Genomic DNA, 19,389 nt, shown 5'->3' with positions numbered 1-19,389 from the left:
TGACCGCCTGGATTGCGAGGAAGGCCAACCTCTATAAAAAACCCTCAATCTTACGGTGTGCTCCGCGCCTATGAGATGCATGGCTGTTGGGGTGGAACAGTCGCAAGCGGGCAACCTCTGGGGCACCTGCCGCACCCCAGTTGTATACGGCTTACTCAGGCATGCGGGGCTCTGTCTGAGCGGACCTTTAGTTCCCTAGCTGCTCGTGGGACCGCAATGGACCCTTCGACCTCTACATTTCCCCCTACCAGTGGATTGGGTGGGCCACTGGTAGGCAAACACACCTCATCGAAAAAGCGACTTCATGCTGCGAGTCCTCCAGCTCCTGGTGTTGCTAGCGATTTATCAGACTGTCGTAACAGAGCACATGCTGATAATCAGAATGTGTTTTTGATTATTAAACGGAAGGAGGGTAGCTTTGAGAGGGTTTCTCCCTTTTACATCCACAAAGGTCTTGAGGGAATTGCAGGTACACTTAAATCTGTTAAGCGACTGCGCAATGGTACTCTGTTAGTTGAGACTTCTAGTTCCCGTCAAGTTGCTTCTCTTCGGAAAGCAACCTGTCTCAGAGAGTACGCTATCGAGACCGAGCTCCACTCCACTTTGAATTATAGTATGGGTGTTGTGACATGTAGGAACTTGGTGGATATCTCCACAGACGAGTTAAAATCTGAGTGGGCTGACGAAGGTATTGTTGACGTGCAGCATATTATGAAACGAGTCGATGGGGACCTCGTCAAATCCGACTCGTTTATTCTCACGTTCAGTTGCCCGAGACTCCCAGAGCATGTTAAAGCAGGGTTCTTACGTTTGCCAGTACGACCATATTTCCCCAACCCAATGTGCTGTTTTAAATGTCAGCACTTTGGACATACTACGTTGGGGTGCAATGGGATAGCCACTTGTGGTAAATGTGGTCAGCCTGCCCATGAAGGAGCCGATTGTTCATCGCCTGTGAAGTGCGTGAATTGCTCTGGGAGTCACCCTGTCTGGAGCCGGATCTGCCCCATCTATCTTGTCGAACGGAAGATCCAGGAGATCAAAACATCTAAGCGCATCCCCTATGGTGAGGCCAAGAAGCTCTTTAAGGCCATGCAACCTCCTGTGTTTACAACATCTTTCGCTTCCGCTCTGAAACAACCGGTACAAATGGCCACTGTTGCTACGCAAACAGAGGTTGCTAGTGTTAGCACTAATACCTGCGTTTGCCAGTGCACTTGTGCTGCTGCGGTTGTTTTGAAACCTGCGGCTCTCCCCGCAACGTTGGACAAGGCCGTGGTTGCTGACATTGGGGTACTTCCTGCCTCTTCCCACATGGCGCCTTCTGCCCAGGCGAGTACAGCTCCACCTGCTGACAAGGCTCTGCATTCTAAGCCCCCCAAGACAAAGACGCCGAAGGTGAAGGTTTTGCCACCTGAGGAGACTGGTCAGGGTCGGTCCGATGACGAGGCCATTGTACTGTCTGACATCTCCCGTGGGTCGTCATCGGAGCTGATGGACATTGATGTCGACCGGGGGCGATCTACTCGCCCCAGGAATAAATCTCCGGCCAGTACGGGCTCTCCTCCAAAACACAGAGGCAGGGTGAAAGTTCAGCCACCCTGATCACTGGCTCCCATATTACAGTGGAACCTGATTGGGTTCAGGACGCATGTGGCCGAATTACAACTCCTTGTACGAGAGTGCCCTTTGTGCTTATGTCTCCAAGAGACACATTTTCAGGCCACTGATGCTCCTTCTTTACGGGGCTATACCGTATATCGGAAGGATGATCTGACAGGGGAAAGGGCAAAGGGTGGTGTTGCGGTTTTTGTCTGTGACATGCACCCATCATCTGAGCTCCCTCTCGTTACAGACTTGCAAGCAGTTGCAGTTGACCTTCATGTGGGTCGGAGGCTCACAGTCTGTTCACTTTACTTACCACCTCAGGATGCGATAGACTCTGAGGCTCTCACAGACCTTATTAGCCAACTCCCCCACCCATTTCTTCTTCTGGGGGACTTCAATGCTCATAATGTCTTATGGGGCTCTTCGACTACTTGCCTCAGGGGTCGCATTCTGGAAAGCCTCATGATGTCTGAAGAACTGTGTATCCTCAACTCTGGTGCTCTCACTCATTTCTGTACTGCTTCTGGGTCGTCATCAGCTATTGACCTTTCCTTTTGCTCTCCAGCACTCGCGGATTCTGCTCTGTGGGAGGTTGCTGCTGACCTCGATTCTGGTGACCACTTCCCCCTTTGGATTCGCCTCCTGGATGAGGCTATGGCATTACCAGTGCCGCCCCGGTGGCACCTCTGCCAAGCTGACTCGACACTTTTCAGCCAACTGGCTGTTTTGGAACACCGTGCCAGCGTCCACGAATGGGTAGACCATGTTACAGCCGTGATCTCCCATGCTGCTGAATTGTCAATCCCACGGTCATCCGGTCATCCCAAGAGGCGTCCTGTCCCTTGGTGGACCGCTGAGTGCCGCTCAGCCATCCGAGCCCGCCGTGCAGCTCTGCGCTGCTTCAAGTGCTGTCCCTCAGCTGACAATCTTGCGGCCTTTCGGGTGGCAAGAGCCAAAATGCGGCGAGTGATTAAAGAGAGCAAACGACGGTCAAGGCAATCGTTCTTGAACTCCATCTCCCGCTCCACTAGTTCTACGAAAGTATGGGAAGCCATCAGGAGGATTTCCGGGAAGCTCCGCCAGCTACCTGTCACGGCATTGCTGCATCAGGGAAGTCTTCTCCCGGCGCCGAGAGACATTGCCCAGACACTGGCCATGCATTTTGCGGCATCTACCACCACTATTAACTGTGATCCAGATTTCTGCCGCTACCGCACTGCCATCGAGAGGGGTCACTTGGACTTCCGGTCTCGGTCTCCAAATTCTGAACCCTACAACTGCCCCTTCACAATGTGGGAACTGGATTTGGCGCTGTCTGTGGCTCATGATACTGCACCTGGTCATGATCAAATCCGGTACAGCATGCTGCAGCACTTGTTACTGCCTTCCAAGGAAGTTCTCTTGAATTGTTTTAATATGATATGGTTATCCGGCACGTTCCCTGACTCGTGGAGGGAGGCGATTTTGGTTCCCCTCCTCAAACCAGGGAAGGACCGAACGCATCCCAGTAGTTATCGGAGTATTGCTTTGACGAGCTGTGTCGGGAAGACGTTGGAACGCATGGTCAACCTTCGCCTGGTTTGGCTGCTCGAGACCAGGCAGCTCCTTAGCCCCTCTCAGTGTGGCTTTCAGAGATGTCGTTCCACTATCGACAATTTGACCCTGCTTGAGGCGGCCATCCAGCAGGCCTTCCTACATAACCAGCATTGTCTAGATGTATACTTTGATATTAATAAGGTGTATGATGCTACTTGGCGCCGCCTAATCCTCAATCAACTCCATCAGTGGGGCTTTCGTGGCCGTCTCCCCATCTTCATTCGGTCCTTTCTTTCCCACCGCCTCTTTCGATATCGGGTTGGTACTGTGCTTTCTGATTTGTATGTGCAGGAGAATGGTGTTCCTCAGGGAAGTGTTTTAAGTGTCACCCTCTTTGCCGTCACCATTAACAGTATCGTGTCCACTATCCGGAGTCCTGCCCAATGCTCTTTGTTTGTGGACGATTTTGCTGTTTTCTGTTCTTCCTCTAGTCTTGTCACTGCTAGTCGGCAGTTGCAGCTTACGATAAAGCGATTAGAGGCATGGACTGCGAAGACGAGTTTTACCTTTTCTGCAGACAAATATGTGTGTGTTCATTTTAATCGTTCTCGACGTCTTTTTACCTCCCCTGAATTGCATCTGAGGGACACCATTCTTCCTTTTAGAGACACTGTGAGGTTCCTGGGCCTCACTTTTGATTCCAAGTTGTTGTGGTTGCCTCACCTTAAAGACCTCAAGGTGCGGGCCCTGAAGGCACTGAATATTTTGAAGTGTCTGAGCCATCGGTCCTGGGGAGCAGATCGGGCGCATCTGCTGCAATTTTATAGGGCTTTCGTCCGATCGCGTCTTGACTATGGTTGCACCGTGTATGGGTCAGCAAGGCCTTCGTATCTGAAGATTCTTGACGCAGTACACCATGAGGGTATCAGGCTGGCCACTGGTGCCTTCCGTACTAGTCCCATCCCCAGCCTGTGTGCTGAGGCAGGGAAACCGCCGCTCGCCGTCCGGCGGAATCTCCTCATGGTGCGAGGGGTGTGTCAATTCCTTGCCTGTCCTACCTCCCCTGCGTACCCTACCGTTGTCCGACCGCCTATGGAACGTCTCTTTTCCAGTCGTCCCAGGGCAACGGACCATTTGGGATTCGTGCCAAGCATTTGCTTGCGTCCCTTGGTGTGGAGCGTGTGGCCCCCCAACGACTGGGTTTTACTCGTCTCCCTCCCTGGTTGCTCCAGAGGCCGAGCGTCCTTTTAGACTTGTTGGAGTACCGGAGGAGCTGCACTCCTGCGTTTGTTTTTACCTCCTTATTTTCTGATATTTTACACCAGCATCCGGACCATGTACCAGTATTTACGGATGGCTCTAAACAGGGGGACTCTGTTGGTTGTGCTGTTGTTTTCCCTGATCGAGTCGTCAATTACGGCTTCCTGCGGCGTTTACCATCTTTGATGCCGAATTGTTTGCGATCCTGCGGGCATTGGAGCAGATGAGATGTGTTCCCAGTCGTAAGTTCCTCATCTGTTCTGACTCCCTGAGTGCCCTTCAGACCATTCAACACTCGTACCCAGCAGATACGGTCGTCCAGAACATCCATGATGCCCTACTCCACCTGCAACGGCAGGGGAAGGAGGTTTCTTTCTGCTGGGTGCCGGGGCATGTGGGTATTAGGGGAAACGAACTGGCGGATGTGGCTGCCAAAGATGCATGTTCCTTCCCTCACGTTGTTGAATGTGCCATCCCCCCCCATGCTATTACCTCCCTCCTGCATTTTCATGTTATGTGTCAATGGGAAGAGGAGTGGCTGGCAGTCGGTGACAATAAGCTGCGTCTGGTCAAGGCCACCACACGGCCATGGCGTACGTCCTACCAGTCATGCAGGCGGGATGAGGTTCTCCTCACTCGCCTCCGCATCGGGCACAGTCCCTTCACACACGGTTTTTTACTCCGACGGGAGGATCCTCCAATCTGCAGTGCTTGTGGCGTCCAGATTACTGTCCGCCACATTTTATTTGACTGTCTTTTATTCTCTGATCAGAGGGCGGTGGTTTCTTTGCCACCGGATTTGTCCTCTATTTTGAAAGACGACGCAACGTCTGTGGTTAAGGTTTTACGGTTTTGTGTCCTGTCCAATTTGTTGCCTCGGATTTCAGGGAGAGGGTTTTAATGTGCTGCTGGATGACTGGCTCACCCAGATTTTAGGTAAGAGGTCCGCCAGTCACGAATACTTCCTTGTTTCCCTTTGGTTTCTGTCCTCCCTTCCTTGTGTTTCCTTTCCTTTTTTAGTGCACTCCTTCTCCTCTTGTTTTGCCTCTGTATGTGAGGATTTAGAACTGCGTGAGGTCTGTGTCTTTTAGCTGTTCCCCTTGTTCGCTGTCCGTCTTAGTCCCTTCACTGCATATGTTCCTGTTTTTATGCGTTTGGGCGCTGATGACCCCGCTGTTTAGCGCCCGTAAACCTCAAACACACACACACACACACACACACACATGCACACACACTCTTTGCAGCAGCATATGATATGTCCAAGGCATCCGCAGTGGAAACACACTGGAATGTTATCCTCTGTCCTCCAAGTTTCTGTTCTTCTTCAGGTATTATACTTGGCGCCAGAGTTGGCAGAGTCCATTTTTCCTGGCACATTGAACTGGTGGAGGAAATTGATGCTAAAAGATTGAAACACCTCTTCTTCAACATTGTTTAGTACCTCCCGATGTATTGGGTTGATATTTATGGCAGGTATCTCCTGCTTACTTGGTCCAATAGTTCTGGTTACTATAGATTGCTGTATCTCTTCTCTCACTAATAGAAGTGTGTGAGAGAGAAAGGCACGGTGATCTTCAGCAGCTGTCATTGTGACCACATTAAGGAGTTGGTTATACTTCTTTCATCCACTCTTTTTTGTTGCATTTCCTTGATACACTGGTGCCTCTTAATGAATTCTTTGGTTGTTGTGACATTGTTTGCCAGAAGAGCTTGGTACGTGTCTTTTGGGACCTCTTTCATCAAGTGTGAGATTTTGTTGGCTTCTGTCATAGTGCCAAAACATTCTGTATGTGGGACTGTGTCATCTCCCATGATTGGGCCCCTTCTCTTACTGCCGATTATTACCAAACGTTTCCTTCAATTCAACGTGGAATTCACCCCAGAGCTTCTCTTCACTGTTCCAGGACTGTGCTATCTCGAAACCTGGCAGAAAATCCAAAGAGATTCTGGTCATATGTGAAGTATGTTAGCTGCAAGAAACAATCGATGCCTTCTCTGTGCAATAGCAATGGGGATACTATTGAAGACACTGCTGCCAAAGCAGAGTTACTAAACGCAGCCTTCCAAAATGCCTTCATAAAAGAAGACAAAGTAAATATTCCAGAATTCGAATCAAGAACAGCTGCCAACATGAGTTATGTAGAAGTAAACATCCTCAGAGTAGTGAAGCAACTTAATTCACTTAATAAAAGCAAGTCTCCTGGTCCAGACTGTATACCAATTACGTTCCTTTCAGAGTATGCTGATGCATTAGGTCCATACTTGACAATCATATACAACCGTTCGCTCAATGAAAGATCCCTACCCAAACACTGGAAAGTTGCACAGGTCACACCAATATTCAAGAAAGGTAGTAGGAGTAATCCACTAAGTTACAGGCCCATATCGTTAACATCGATATGCTGCAGGATTTTAGAATATATATTGTGTTCAAACATTATGAATTACCTTGAAGAAAATGGTCTATTGACACGAAGTCAACATGCGTTTAGAAAACATCGTTCTTGTGAAACACAACTAGCTCTTTATTTACATGAAGTGTTGAGTGCTATTGACAAGGGATTTCAAATAGATTCCGTATTTCTGGATTCCAGAAGGCTTGTGACACTGTACCACACAAACAGCTTATAATGAAATTGCGTGCTTATGGAGTATCGTCTTAATTGTGTGACTGGATTTATGACTTCCTGTCAGAGAGGTCACAATTCATAGTAAGTGACAGAAAGTCATAGAGTAAAACAGAAGTTATTTCTGACATTCCCCAAGGTAGTGTTATAGGCCCTTTGCTTTTCCTTATCTACACTCCTGGAAATTGAAATAAGAACACCGTGAATTCATTGTCCCAGGAAGGGGAAACTTTATTGACACATTCCTGGGGTCAGATACATCACATGATCACACTGACAGAACCACAGGCACATAGACACAGGCAACAGAGCATGCACAATGTCGGCACTAGTACAGTGTATATCCACCTTTCGCAGCAATGCAGGCTGCTATTCTCCCATGGAGACGATCGTAGAGATGCTGGATGTAGTCCTGTGGAACGGCTTGCCATGCCATTTCCACCTGGCGCCTCAGTTGGACCAGCGTTCGTGCTAAACGTGCAGACCGCGTGAGACGACGCTTCATCCAGTCCCAAACATGCTCAATGGGGGACAGATCCGGAGATCTTGCTGGCCAGGGTAGTTGACTTACACCTTCTAGAGCACGTTGGGTGGCACGGGATACATGCGGACGTGCATTGTCCTGTTGGAACAGCAAGTTCCCTTGCCGGTCTAGGAATAGTAGAACGATGGGTTCGATGACGGTTTGGATGTACCGTGCACTATTCAGTGTCCCCTCGACGATCACCAGTGGTGTACGGCCAGTGTAGGAGATCGCTCCCCACACCATGATGCCGGGTGTTGGCCCTGTGTGCCTCGGTCGTATGCAGTCCTGATTGTGGCGCTCACCTGCACGGCGCCAAACACGCATACGACCATCATTGGCACCAAGGCAGAAGCGACTCTCATCGCTGGAGACGACACGTCTCCATTCGTCCCTCCATTCACGCCTGTCGCGACACCACTGGAGGCGGGCTGCACGATGTTGGGGCGTGAGCGGAAGACGGCCTAACGGTGTGCGGGACCGTAGCCCAGCTTCATGGAGACGGTTGCGAATGGTCCTCGCCGATACCCCAGGAGCAACAGTGTCCCTAATTTGCTGGGAAGTGGCGGTGCGGTCTCCTACGGCACTGCGTAGGATCCTACGGTCTTGGCGTGCATCCGTGCGTCGCTGCGGTCCGGTCCCAGGTCGACGGGCACGTGCACCTTCCGCCGACCACTGGCGACAACATCGATGTACTGTGGAGACCTCACGCCCCACGTGTTGAGCAATTCGGCGGTACGTCCACCCGGCCTCCCGCATGCCCACTATACGCCCTCGCTCAAAGTCCGTCAACTGCACATACGGTTCACGCCCACGCTGTCGCGGCATGCTACCAGTGTTAAAGACTGCGATGGTGCTCCGTATGCCACGGCAAACTGGCTGACACTGACGGCGGCGGTGCACAAATGCTGCGCAGCTAGCGCCATTCGACGGCCAACACCGCGGTTCCTGGTGTGTCCGCTGTGCCGTGCGTGTGATCATTGCTTGTACAGCCCTCTCGCAGTGTCCGGAGCAAGTATGGTGGATCTGACACACCGGTGTCAATGTGTTCTTTTTTCCATTTCCAGGAGTGTATATAAATGATTTGGGAGACAATCTGAGCAGCCGTCTTAGGTTGTTTGCAGATGACGCTGTCATTTATTGACTAATAAAGTCATCAAAAGATCGAGGCTAACCAAAGACTGCATTTTATTGGCAGGACACTTAGAAAATGTAACAGATCTACTAAGGACACTGCCTGCATTATGCTTGTCCGTAATCTTTTAGAATACTGCTGTGCGGTGTGGGATCCGTACCAGGTAGGACTAACTGAGTACATTGAAAAAGTTCAAATAAGGGCAGCATGTTTTATATTATTGTGAAATATGAGAGAGAGTATCACTGAAATATACAGGATTTGGGCTGGACATCATTAAAAGAAAGGCGTTCTTCGTTGCAATGGAATCTTCTCACGAAATTCCAATCACCAACTTTCTCCTCCAAATTTTGTTGACACCGACCTACATAGGGAGAAATGATCACCACAATAAAATAAGGGAAATCAGAACTCATACAGAAAGATATAGGTGTTCATTCTTTCCGCACGCTATACGAGATTGGAATGATAGAGAATTGTGAAGGTGGTTCGATGAACCCTCTGCCAGGCACTTAAATGTGATTTGCAGAGTATCCATGTAGATGTAGAAGTAAAATTACGTATTTACCAGTATGTCACGAAACTTTGCCACCTGCTGTATATGGTGACTTGGTCAAATCCTTTCAGCCATTTCATCAGATCCTGACCAGTGTCTCCAGAAAACACTGATGGATGCCTGATCTGCAGGTGACTGGGTGCTATTTTGAAATCCTTTTGTTTCCTGAATATACAAATGTTAGGAACAATGTACTACTTGTATTCTGGTTCCGTCAGTGTAGGCGACAACTTTTCTGTTGCCTACTAGGAGCCACAGTGATATATATGTTTTGAAGTATGTGAGATCTCCTCCAAACAGTTGCACATCTTAACAACCTTAAAAGCCGGTCGCTGTGGCTGAACAGTTCTAGGCGCTTCAGTCAGGAACCGCTCTGCTGCTACGGTCGTAGGTTCGAATCCTGCCTTGGGCATGGATGTGTGTGATGTCCTTAGGTTACTTAGGTTTAAGTAGTTCTAAGTCAAGGGGACTGATGACCTCAGATGTTAAGTCCCATAGTGCTTAGAGCCCTTAGAACAACCTCAAATCCGAAAATAGGCTCATTGGTGATACATAATTCTAAACAGCTTACTCATGCAGAACTAATATGGGAAAAGGAGGTATTGTTGCATATATTAAGACAGAACACAAGTTCAAGGGTGTTGACACGAGTAGATTTTGTAGTGATCAGCACATAAAGTGTTTGCTTGTGAATTAATGCTGAAAAACAGTTCACTTTTAATTGTGACAGTATACAGATCCCCACTGGGAAATTTTGAATTATTTATGAGGAACCTGGATTCCTTATTGTGCTGTCTGTAAGACATCAGCAAGCAGTTAAAAGTCCGTGGTGACGTCAGTGTAGATTTTCTAAAGGATCCTGATAGGAAAAAGGATCTAGAAACCTTATTTGGATCCTTCAATTTGCTCTCAGTAGTTAACATTCTGACATGGGTGGATAAAGAAGCAGGTTTCTAATTGATAATGTTTTCTTTGGTGCAAGAAAATAACTGTTTACCCAGTAACAAATGCTCTCTCTCTGATCATGATGCACAGTTAGTCAGGATAAATGACATAGTGCCTTACAGTGTGGATATACCTCAGCGGAAGGCATTTAGAATTATTAATGATGACAGGGCAAATGTTTTTAAGAGTAGTTTACAAGAAACAACCTGGGGTGAAATTTATAAATAATCAAATGCCAATATAAAATTTAATCTGTTCCATGGTAAATTCCTATCAATATTTGAAAATAGCTTTCCGCATAAGCTAATTAGAAGAGACATTAAACAGCCATGTAAAAAACCATGGACCACTAAGGGGATTAAAGTATCTTGTGAAAGGAAAAGGGAAATTTTTCTTTTGGCAAGAACAAGTAGAGACCCTGCAGTAGTTGTGCACTACAAAAACTACTCAAAATTATTAAGAATGGTCATTAAAAACTCAAGAAACATGCACATAATATCAGAAATCAGTATGTCTGACAACAGCGTTATGGCAACATGGAATATAGTGAAGCAAGAGACAGGACAACCAACTACAGAAGAGGATAACATTACTATGGAATTGAATGGAAGGTTTATAAATGACAAGTCACAGGTAGCAAATGTATTTAATAACCATTTCTTAAACATAGTAGAAAGCTTAGGGATCAACAGTTCAAGAGATAGATCACAGCAATATGTTGAAGAAATAACTCTCATAAAATTACATCATATGAATGTATCAACAACTTCTACTTTTGAAATTAAGAGGGTCATACATTCTCTCAAGAATAAAAGCTCTTCTGGTTTTGATGGTCTTTCCAGGAGAGTACTAAAGACTTGTTCCCATATAATAAGACTGGTATTGTCAAAAATATGTATTGCATCACAAACTCAAGGCATTTTTCCAGAGAGACTAAAACATGCTGTTGTTAAACCCCTCTTTAAGATAGGTGATAAGAGTGCCATCAGTAACTACTGACGTATTTCACTCCTGACATCATTTTACAAAATTTTTGAGAAGGTGATGTATTATAGAATAGTATCTCACCTTGGCTACAATAATATCCTCAGCAAATCACAGTTTGGGTTTCAGAAGGGTTACTGAACTGAGAATGACATTTACATGTTCACACACCAGATATTACAAACACTAAATAACAAAATAGCACCGGTAGGTAATCTTCTGTGACCTGTCCAAGGCATTTGATTGTGTTAATCATAGTATACTGGTAGATAAATTGAAGTTTTTTTTTATGGGATTGATGGTATAGCCAACCAATGGATCGTGCCATATCTAAGCAAAAGAATGCAGAAAGTTGTACTTAGTAATAATTCAACTAACAGAATCGACGGACATAATTCTGACTAGGAAGAAATCATGTTTGGGGTTCCTCAGGGCTCAAACTTAGGTCCACTACTGTTTCTCATATACATAAATGATCTACCATCTAATGTACAACAAGCAGAAATAGTTCTTTTTGCAGATGAGACCAGTATTGTTATCACTCCCAGTATACACACAGAAATGGAAGAAATGGTGAACAAAGTTCTCAAAAGTATCATTGACTGGTTTTCTGCGAATGGTCTCACCCTGAATTTCATAAAGACACATCATATTCAGTTCTGCATCTCTAGGGGTACTGCACCAGTGATAAGTGTAACGCATGGTGATGAAATCAAACACAGGGTGGAAACTTCAAAATTCTTAGATGTTCCTATTGATAAGAATTTAAATTGGAAAAAACACATTTTGGAACTCCTAAAACAACTTAGTTCATCCACATTTGCACTTGGAATCACAGCAAATTTTGGGGGGAGAGAAATCAGTATGTTGACATATTTTTCTTATTTTTATTCAGTAATGTAATATGGAATAATATTCTGGGGTAACTCATCTCTAAGAAAGAAGGTCTTCTTTGCCCAAAAACTTTCTATAAGAATAATATGTGGTGCTCACTCGCGATCATCTTGTAGATGTCTGTTTAAGGAATTGGGCATTCTGACTACTGCTTCACAGTATATTTATTCCCGTATCAAGTTAGTTGTAAATAATCCACTACAATTCAAAAGGAACAATGAGGTACATAATTACAGTACTAAAAGAAAAAATGACATTCATTACTCAACATTAAGGTTGTCTTTAGCACAGAAAGGGGTGCACAATGCTGCAACAAAAAATTTTGAACACTTACCCAGTAATATAAAATGTCTAACAGACAGCAAGGTAAAATTTGAAAATAAATTGAAAAAGTTTCTCCTTGACAACTCCTTCTATTTTGTAGAAGAATTGCTATGTTTGTAATGTGTAAAAGGTGTTGGGGAGGAATTGCTAACTCAATCTGTATATCCTGTTTTCATTTCGGAGGGAAAAAAATTATATGGTGATGTTTAGAGTACAGATAGATGTACAAATTAATTTGCAATATGAATGTAAAATGACTCTTCCACATCATGACGATTTTTCATGCAAAATGATCCATGAAACATGAAAGTAACTAACTAACTAGCACTGAGAGCACGTTTGTTACGAGCACAAACATATAACCACAATAGTACTGAACTCCTGTATGGAGAGTGCTGCTATTTATACAAATATTGAATATTCCAGAATATACAAATGTAAGACATTGTGAGAACCTTCCAGAAATGATAAATACTAAACAACAAATAATTTCTGGTGTTAAGGTTTGAAATTGTGACCTTATCAACCAGTGACACTAACTGCTGCACCTTACAGCATGCAGCACAGTTTGTGGCAATGTATACTAAGTCTGACTCAGGAATAAAATACAAGAAGAAAGTACTTAGCCCATGGTCTGCAGTGTAGGCTCAAATTCCAGCCCTGCGATAATCATGTATGTTCTCTGCTGGTTTCGTAAATCTCTTCAAGAAAGTGTCAAAATGGTTTCTCCACAGTAAAGCTGGCAATATTACATAACACTGCTATATAGGCTCTTGTCTACATTTCTATGATGATCCATGTGAATTCCAGAAAATTAGGAACACTGTCCTGTTTTCACTGTCGTTAATTACCATATTATGTCAGTCGCCCCCGCCACCCCCCCCTCCCCTTTCCATCGACTTCTTCTCGTGTTCACGTTGTCAGGCGTTCTGCTACATTCTTTCTCCTCTGCCATATGCTGTCTTCTTTTTGCAACATTCATGTAATTAACCTTTACAATAACAAGGAAAGATTTTCTGAAAGAGAGAAATGCGTTAATATCAAACATAACTCTAAATCGCAGGAAGGCTTTTCTGAAACTAAATGTCCGGGATTAGCCGTATATGGAAGTGAAATATGGATGATAAACATTAGAGGCAAGAAGAATGTAGAAGTTTCTGAAACATGGCCTTACAGAAGAATTCTGAAGATTGGGTGAGTAGATGGAATTACTGTTGAAGAGGTACTAAATCGAGTCAGGTCTTTCTGGCACAGCTAGACTAAGGAAAGTGATATGACATAACCTGAGGCATCAAGGTATTGTTAATTTGGTAATGATAATGGTGGTAGGGGAAAATGGTAGAGGGAGGTTGAGACTCCTCTATAGTAAGCAGGTTCAAATAGATGCAGGTTGCAGTAGTTCTGCAGAGATGAAGAGACTGGCATGGAGTGCTGCATAAAACAAGTTTCCTTTTACAACACGTGGTGTTATGTTTGATCCTGTTGTAATTACCTTCATTCATAAAATGATAATATCATCTGTAGAAACAAACAAAGTAACTCAGATGTAATTTTGTTTACATCAGCGTTGCCAAAACTAATTTAGTAAATACCTGCCACATTATAACTTTTTGAACTTCTGCCCAAGGGAAGTGATTTTAAACATATTAAATGTTTACATCTGCAAGACAAAAGAACTGTATAATAAGAGTACAATCAAGTAAGGTCATCTGCAGCAGCAGGTGTAGGCCTTCTATTCATGCCCTGCCATTTTTCCTAACCTGAAGTCCTAATTTATTTTCATAATGAGTTACTGAAAAGTCCTATTCCCACCAACCCTTTACTGTCTTCTGCTAGACGAAGGAACTCCTGGTTCTAAAAGCTAGTATTTGGTTTTCCCCTTTTTTGCGTTGACATATTCTGTGACAAAAATATTTTTGTATCTCTATTTTCTTGCAATTATACATTAATAGCTTGCTGTTTTAGTTATTGACTATTATTAATTATTGATAAAATTATATTTGACCCACAATGTTAATTTTCGTTAAATTTTAGGGTTGTAGATAAGGAAGGAAGTCTGCAGCTAAGGCGCAAGTTCTCTATCAGGCACAAGAATTACTTAGTGCGATCCACTTTCTGCCCTATCATGTCCTTCCGGCAGGGAGCATGTGTTGGTGAGTTTTCCTCTTTTTCTCTCTCTCTCTCTCTCTCTCTCTCTCTCTCTCTCTCTCTCTCTCTCTCTCTCTCTCTTTCTCTCTCATAAATGTATGATTCAGTGTTGATGGCAATGAGATTGTCAAATTTATTTGTATATTTGTTTCCATACATAATTTTCCATTAACATATTTAAAAACTACACTCTCTTAGCTAAGCAATTGTGGCTAGTAAGTATCTGTTATGAAGTAGTAGCACTTGAATGTTTGGTGATTAACAAACACAGTTTTTCAGAAGTTTAATTTTGTTAGTAAGTGTGCTATATTTTCTTCTTCTGTTTCCCTTTGCTGCAAGAACATATGAAAATTTTGTTGGTAGTGGACCGTGAAATGCTATAGAGTGCATGTGAAATATGTTAACTGCTCTCAAAAATTGTAAATTTATTTATGCTGATGGTGACAACACAGATCCCTGCTGCTCAGTTCCCTCTCATTTTATCTGAGTACAATATAGCAGACTCATATTGAACTGTAGGCAATAATTTTCAAATGGAATCTACAGAGTAAGATTTTAAATTGTGTAACAACCTCAGTGTACCATAACATTTAATTCTAGTTTAACCTTTTGTTTTTCATTCAAGCTTTGTAATTGTTAGTTTTGTAAACATGATTGATATGATGTCCTTAATACATATTGTGCACTATAAATGCCTTCAGTGCTGTGTATTGTCCATGACCTTCTAGAAACTATGTATTTGTAAGGACAAAAAAAAGGAGGTCACATAGCCTTACAAACATTTTTATGTTATCTTTTATTTCAGGATTTTGTAATGTAACCTGTAAGTAGTTTACTGTTACAATTCTCAGAAGTACTTCATGCAGACTAACTTAATGTTTCCTATGTTTAACAACACTTTAGGGGACAATTATTTGTATTTAATATTGTGAACTTTAAAAATCAACCTTCAACACCTACATCTAGTAATATACACACTTTGCGAGCCACTGTACAGTTCATGGTGGAGGGTAATTGCTACCATTGCTTACCATTCCCTTTCTGCTCATAATGGAATGAGGGGAAAATGTCTGCCTTGTGGCTCCATATGAGCCCTAATCTCCCTTATTTAGAACTTACGTGATATGAATACTGGAAGCAGTATAATTGTTCTGCAGTTTGTTGCAAATGCTGATTCTCTAAACATGCTCATTGGCATTTGCTTGCTCTCTAGGGATTCCCATTTAAGCTCATGTAGCATTTCATACTGATTTAACCAGTAACAAATGTAGCAGAATTCCTCTGATTTACTTACATTTCTTCCTTTATTCTAGACTGGTGAGGATCCTAAACATTTGAACAGTACTCAAGAATGGGTTCCACAAGTCTTCTGTACATAGTTTGGTACACTTTCCCATAACTCTCCCCGTAAACCATAGTCAACCATTTGCCTTCCCTATAACAGGCTTTACGTCCTTTTTCTGTATCACATTATTTCTCAATGTTATACCTAGATGTGTGTAATTGCCATAACTGAGTTGAGAAGTGTACCATTAACACTGTAATCAAATATTACAGGAATTCTTTCCTATCCATCCAAATTACCTTACATCTATTGACATTTAGAGCAAGATGCCATTCCTCCCACCGATGAAAATTCCGTCAAAGATCTGAAATGGTCTATTAAAATTGTTATCGGTTTCTGAGACCCTTTTCCTAAGTGCTTACATGGCAAAATTATCATTATGTAACAGGCGCAATTGGAGATGTAGATGAACTATTTCATGAGGTTAAAAATATGTTTATATTAACTTATAGATTTCCTTTCATAATTGACAATTCTAGTAATTTTCAATTTAGATATCAATTTCAACATGAAGAGTTAAATAATATTTTTTCTTTTCCTTTCTTCACAGTTACTGGAAGTGAAGACTCCTGTGTGTACTTCTTTGACATTGAACGCGATGGGAAGGCTTGTGTCAACAAGTTGCAAGGACATGCTTCTCCTGTACTGGGTGTTAGCTTCAACTATGATGAGTCCCTATTAGCAACAAGTGATTATCAAGGTCTTGTTATAATATGGGAGAGAGAAAAACGACCCGGAAGTGAGAAATGTCGGGGAAATCCTAGCTGATATGCTATAGCTCACTATTTAACAAATAATTTATGAAATGCAATATTTTATTTACAGCATTTATGTTCAGTATCTGCAGTGTCTTATCATTTTTTTTGTTGTGTATTGTTACTACTTTATATACTAATTTATTTGGAAAAAATGTTGATTGTTACTATTTATTACGAGAATCCTAGTGAAGTTTTTGATGTTAATGTTCTTAAGAACTTTGGTGGGCACACTGTAATTACATGAGGACAATAAAGCACATTGTATTCTCTGAATTGTTGTTGTTGTGGTCTTCAGTCCAGAGACTGTTTTGATGCAGCTCTCCATGCTACTCTATCCTGTGCAAGCTTCTTCATTTCCCAGTACCTACTGCAACCTACATCCTTCTGAATCTGCTTAGTGTATTCATCTCTTGGTCTTCCTCTACGATTTTTACTCTCCACGCTGCCCTCCAATACTAAATTGGTGATCCCTTGATGCCTCAGAATATGCCCTACCAACCGATCCCTTCTTCTAGTCAAGATGCGCCACAAATTTCACTTCCCTCCAGTTCCATTCAGTACCTCCTCATTAGTTATGTGATCTACCCATCTAATCTTCAGCATTCTTCTGTAGCACCACATTTCAAAAGCTTCTATTCTCTTCTTGTCTAAACTATGTATCGTACACATTTCACTTCCATACATGGCTACACTCCATACAAATACTTTTAGAAAAGACTTTCTGACACTTAAATCTATACTCAATGTTAACAAATTTCTCTTCTTCAGAAATGGTTTCCTTGCCATTGCCAGTCTACATTTTATGTCCTCTCTACTTCGACCATCATCAGTTATTTTGCTCCCCAAATAGAAAATCTCATTTACTACTTTAAGTGTCTCATTTCCTAATCTAATTCCCACAGCATCACCTGATTTAATTCGACAACAGTACACTATCCTCATTTTGTTTTTATTGATGTTCATCTTATATCCTCCTTTCAAGACACTGTCCATTCCGTTCAGCTGCTCTTCGAGACCCTTTGCTGTCTCTGACAGAATTACAATGTCATCGGCGAACCTCAAAGTTTTTATTTCTTCTCCATGGATTTTAATTCCTACTCCGAATTTTTCTTTTGTTTCCTTTACTGTTTACTCAATATACAGATTGAATAGCATCGGGGAGAGGCTACAATCCTGTCTCACTCCCTTCCCAACCACTGCTTCCCCTTCATGTCCCTCGACTCTTATAACTGCCATCTGGTTTATGTACCAATTGTAAATAGCCTTTCACTCCCTGTATTTTACCCCTGCCACCTTCAGAATTTGAAAGAGATTATTCCAGTCAACATTGTCAAAAACTTTCTCTAAGTCTACAAATGCTAGAAACATTCCTTGATCTATTTTCTAAGCTAAGTCGTAGGGTCAGTATTGCCTCACGTGTCCCAACATTTCTACGGAATCCAAACTGATCTTCGCCGAGGTTGGCTTCTACCAGTTTTTCCGTTCGTCTGTAAAGAATTCGTGTTAGTATTTTGCAGCCGTGGCTTATTAAACTGATAGTTCACTAATTTTCACATCTGTCAACACCTGCTTTCTTTGGGATTGGAATTATTATATTCTTCTTGAAGTCTGAGTGTATTTCACCTGTCTCATACATCTTGCTCACCAGGTGGTAGAGTTTTGTTAGGCCTGGCTTTCCCAATGCTGTCAGTAGTTCTAATGGAATGTTGTCTACTCCCGGGGCCTTGTTTCGACTTAGGTCTTTCAGTGCACTGTCAAACTCTTCACGCATATCATATCTCCTACTTCATCTTCATCTACATTCTCTTCCATTTCTATAATATTGTCCTCAAGAAAATTGCCCTTGTATAGACCCTCTATATACTCCTGCCACCTTTCTGCTTTCCCTTCTTTGCTTGGAACTGGGTTTACATCTGAGCTCTTGATATTCATGCAAGTAGTTCTCTTTTCTCCAAAGGTCTGTTTAATTTTCCTGTAGTCAGTATCTATCTTACTCCTAGTGATATGCGCCTCTACATCCTTACATTTGTCCTCTAGCCATCCCTGCTTAGCCATTTTGCACTTCGTGTCGATCTCATTTTTGAGACATTTGTATTCCTTTTTGCTTCATTTACTGCATTTTTATATTTTCTCCTTTCATCAATTAAATTCAATATCTCTTCTGTAACCCAAGGATTTCTATTAGCCCTCATCTTTCTACCTACTTGACCTCTGCTACCTTCATTATTTCATCTCTCAAAAAGCTACCCATTCTTCTTGTACTGTATTTCTTTCCCTCATTCCTGTCAATCATTCCCTAATGCTCTCTCTGAAGCTCTCTACAACCTGTGGTTCTTTCAGTTTATCCAGGTCCCATCTCTCAAATTCCTACCTTTTTGAAGTTCCTTCACTTTTAATCTACAGTTCATAACCAATAGATTGTGGTCAGAGTCCACATCTACCCCTGTAAATGTCTTACAATTTAAAACCTGGTTCCTGAATCGCTGTCTTACCATTCCATAATCTATCTGAGACCTTCCAGTATCTCCAGGCTTCTTCCATGTATACAACCTCCTTTTATGATTCTTGAAAAAAGGGTTAACTATGATTAAGTTGTGCTCTGTGCAAAATTCTACCAGGCGGCTTCCTCTTTCATTCATTCCTCCCATTCCATATTTGCCTACTATGTTTCCTTCTCTTCCTTTTCCTATTATCGAGTTCCGGTCACCCATGACTACTTAATTTTCGTCTCCCTTCACTATCTGAA

The 19,389-nt window shown here is 43.0% G+C and overlaps 1 protein-coding gene across 1 annotated transcript in view; it reads left to right on the top strand.

Annotated features, from left to right (window-relative positions):
- The window catches only part of LOC124596235 (WD repeat-containing protein 13-like), an 84,233-nt gene extending 67,317 nt beyond the window's left edge, over positions 1-16,916 (top strand). Inside the window, exons 9-10 of the mRNA XM_047135299.1 lie at positions 14,427-14,545; positions 16,436-16,916. Coding sequence (XP_046991255.1) covers positions 14,427-14,545; positions 16,436-16,653 — 337 coding nt within the window. The 3' untranslated portion in view covers positions 16,654-16,916. The remainder of the gene's footprint in view (positions 1-14,426; positions 14,546-16,435) is intronic.
- Positions 16,917-19,389: the final 2,473 nt, after the last annotated feature.

The sequence above is a fragment of the Schistocerca americana genome, chromosome 2 (assembly GCF_021461395.2).
Source record: "Schistocerca americana isolate TAMUIC-IGC-003095 chromosome 2, iqSchAmer2.1, whole genome shotgun sequence".
In the NCBI taxonomy this organism is placed as follows: domain Eukaryota; kingdom Metazoa; phylum Arthropoda; class Insecta; order Orthoptera; family Acrididae; genus Schistocerca; species Schistocerca americana.
This window is presented reverse-complemented; position numbering and strand designations above follow the sequence as displayed.